General features: G+C 39.0%; 1 protein-coding gene across 1 annotated transcript; it reads right to left on the bottom strand.

Annotated features, from left to right (window-relative positions):
• Positions 1–573: 573 nt before the first annotated feature.
• LOC139084307 (olfactory receptor 51F2-like) lies at positions 574–1,506 on the bottom strand. The gene has a single exon (XM_070626695.1). It carries the CDS (start codon positions 1,504–1,506, stop codon positions 574–576), a length of 933 nt encoding a protein of 310 aa, XP_070482796.1.
• Positions 1,507–3,679: the final 2,173 nt, after the last annotated feature.

Raw genomic sequence — 3,679 nt, 5'->3', positions numbered from 1 at the left:
GCAGTGCCCTTGGTTGTTAACTTTGTGAAGGAGAGGTTGTATGAGGCACATGGATATGCATGAACTTCTGTACTTTGCTGCAAGGCTTGCATAGTTGGTCAGGGGACAGAACAGACAGGCTTGGAAGAAGAGACATAAGGAAGTCTGCGGAAAATGTATGTGAAATACATTTGAAGCAGGCACAAAGGGTGAAAATCTTTGCACCTCATGCTAAAACCTGCCAAACAGTATTCACCTCAGAGGAGGAACTCAACAACTAGGTAGAAAGAAGCTACACGTAAATGTCAGCCAGCCTTGACTCCACACTGCTGATCCAGTGCACCCATAGATGAAGTCATAACAGCAGAGACAAAGATTAAGTATGAGCCAAAAGTATGAGTTCCCTTTTACCAAAGCTAATCTTGGGGATAATATTGGGAAAACTGCATGACCCTCTTTTCTAGATTGTTAGTAATGTTATTACCATCTTTTAATATTCAGCTAACAGCAACAGTAACTGCTCCTGAACACTTGATACGGCGTTTTGTGTTTTCATCGGATATGACCTTACACATAATAAACAGGAAAATAACTCTATCTTAAGACTTTGACAATAGCCTTTCGAATTTGCTTAGTCTTCACACTGTAGATGATAGGGTTGAGTACAGGAGGGATGAGCAGGAAGACGTTGGCCATGATGGTGTGGACAAATGGAGGTGCTGAATGGCCGTAGCGATGGACAAGAGACAAGCTGATGAGAGGGATGTAGAAGATGGCAACAGCACTGATGTGAGATATGCAAGTGTTGAAGGCCTTCTGCTGCCCCTCTGAAGAAGCAATGCTGAGCGCAGAGCGGATGATCAGGACATAGGAGAGCAAGATGCAAGGGCAGTCAAACCCTGTCGTGGAGAAGAGTGCAATCAGACCAAGGATGCTGTTGATTCTGTTGTCTGTGCATGAGAGTTGAATTAGGTCAACATGGTAGCAGTAAGAAAGTGAAAGGACTGTAGAACTACAGAAAGATAGCCTCTTGACTAAGAGTACAACTGGTAACATGTCAGCAAAATTCCTTATCAACATCCCCCCGCCAATCTGGGCAATCCTGGTATTGGTGAGGATAGTGGAGCATCTCAGTGGGTCACAGATAGCCACAAAACGATCGAAGGCCATGGCCAGAAGAACCCCAGACTCCATGAACATAAACCCATGGAGAAAGAACATTTGGGCAATGCAGGCATTTAAGGTGATCGCTCGGGCTTCAAACCAGAAGACCCCAAGGGTAGTGGAAAGTGTACACAGGGACAAAGTCAGGTCTGTGGTTGAAAGAATAGAAAGGAAATAATACATGGGCTCATGGAGGCTCTGCTCACGGAGAATCACAAACAGGATCATGCTGTTCCCAGAGAGGGCGATAATATACAGGAGACAAAAAGGGATAGAGATCCAGACTAAGGCTGCTCTCAGGCCTGGGATCCCCGTCAAGAAGAAGGTCAGAGGCTGAGCATTGGTGTTATTGAGGACCAACATAATGAGGGACTGAGAAGAAAAGGATATTCGAATAATTACACATGCCAGATACTGAATATACAGCTTATCACTGAGAATATATACATTATGTAATTGTTTCCATACACCAATGCTAGGAGGTACGTAGGTTTCTATGCATTTTGCATATGAGAAAACTAAGCCTCAGCAACTAAATGATAACCCAAGCTTGTCTTTATAAAGGACTGTCTAATTGTTGAGAGAAACCATATATTATATAACAAAGATGGAGAAAACAAATAAAGAGAGAAATTGAGAGAGAGAGAAGAGGGAGGGAGGGAGAAATGGAAGGAGGGAGTGAGGAAGGAAGGAAGGAAGGAGAGAAAGAAGGAAGGAAGGAAGAACAGAGAAAGGAAGGAAGGGAGAAAGGAGGGAAGGAAGAACAGAAGGAAGGATGGAAGGAAGGAAGGAGGGAAGGAGGGAAGGAAGGGAGAGAGAAGGCAGACAGAAAGGCAAGTCTTGCCGTTATTGTAACACAGAGCAGTAAGAATTACATTTTGATAAATAGTCACACAGGCTACTGGTAAAACACAAGGAACTATACCAGTCAACATTTCGTGAACGCATACCGTGTGCCAGGTGCAATGATCTTCATACTCATAATGTTATCCAATAACCATGACTCTCCAATCAAGTATAAAAAATTGTTATTCCTAATATATTCATGTGGAAACATGTTTAAAGTGATTAAGTAATTTACCCCAAATTATGGAATGAGGCAGTAAAAGAGCTAGAGGTGAAACGTGTGTATATGACCCCAATATCTTCATTCAATAAGGCTGAGGAATGCATAGAATGAATCTCTAAACAAGCCTGATGAACATCCTGACAAACATTTTTCAGATGTGTGCTTTCAGAGATGTATTATGGTCAATGTGGCATCTTCGGAGTACAGTCCTAAGTTTCAGATGTGAATTCCATATAAATTCTGCAGATATGAAGCTCTTTAGGCTTCTCAGAAAAGGAATCTATCTCATCATTAATAGTCTCTGTGTACAAAGGGTCCAGAATATCATATGTCAAGGATACACCTACCATGGAAAACAACACCAAAATGGAACTGTCAAATTCAGTTCACTCATTTAGTAACATCTTATTTATACACCACTTACATATTATGCTGATGATACTTTCTTCCTGGAAATTTTCTCTCCCCATGTATTGGATGCCATTAGGCTCTAATATTTTCCTCCCACCACTGAGCAAATTTTTTTCCTGACTTTTTTTTGCGCCAAGAACCTTAGCTATGGTATCCTTCACAGATCCACGCTTTGCCCATTCTCAAGTCATTAAAAAAATTATTGTGTCCATTTTTACAGCTTCATCTTTCACCTATTTAAACAGAAATTTCAAATGAATATCTGAAAGCCAGTTCTGGTTTCCATGTTCCTGAAGATAGAACTTCCTGCTGGACATTGCCATTTGGATTTCTAATCAGTATATCAAATTTTATATGTTCAAAACCAAGCTGATCATTTTTCCCTATAATTGTTCTTACACCTAAATATTCTGTATAAAGCTTATAATTTTCACAAAAAATTAACCAATTATCTAAATCAGAACTCTGGGAGTTTTCCCGTAATCTTTTATCTTTCGAATAATCACCACTCTCAATTACCAAGTGTTTGCTCTTCAGCCTCTATTATCTCTCTTTTTTCTTCCACCTCTTCTTTATTTAAACAATATAATAATCTCTTTCAGATCTTCATAGTGTACAATCTGGACTATTAAATTAACCTACAGATAATAATACTTTACTATAGATATCAAATAACAATGGTCCAAAGCAATAGCCACATCCATTTATTAAGCATCTTCTCTATGTCATAAAAATATAAATGAGAAAAAGAATCTTTTGAAGTGAATAAATTGAGAAACACACACACCAAAACCTGTGGGGCAAGACATTGGCGTGCAATGTACAGGCTGAAGAACATAGATTTATTAGAAAACAAGGAGGTGGAATATTATTATGTTTTCAATATAAGATGCTACGAAAATATTTGAATAAATGTCAAAAAAAGCAATTAACACAGACAAAAAGCAGAAATGAATGAGTTAACAATAAACCCAAACCTAATTATTTAAAAAGAAAATATGTGAACTTTTTTCAAAAGTGGCCAAGAAAATTTTAGAAAAAGCATGATTAATTGCA

Source organism: Equus przewalskii, chromosome 6 (assembly GCF_037783145.1).
Source record: "Equus przewalskii isolate Varuska chromosome 6, EquPr2, whole genome shotgun sequence".
Taxonomy (NCBI): Eukaryota; Metazoa; Chordata; class Mammalia; order Perissodactyla; family Equidae; genus Equus; species Equus przewalskii.
The sequence above is the reverse complement of the archived record's forward strand: the minus strand, read 5'-3'. Positions and strand labels throughout refer to the sequence as shown.

Excerpts from the sequence above, each read along its gene's own strand:
- LOC139084307 (XM_070626695.1), bottom strand. The coding sequence starts at position 1,506 with ATGTTGGTCCTCAATAACACCAATGCTCAGCCTCTGACCTTCTTCTTG.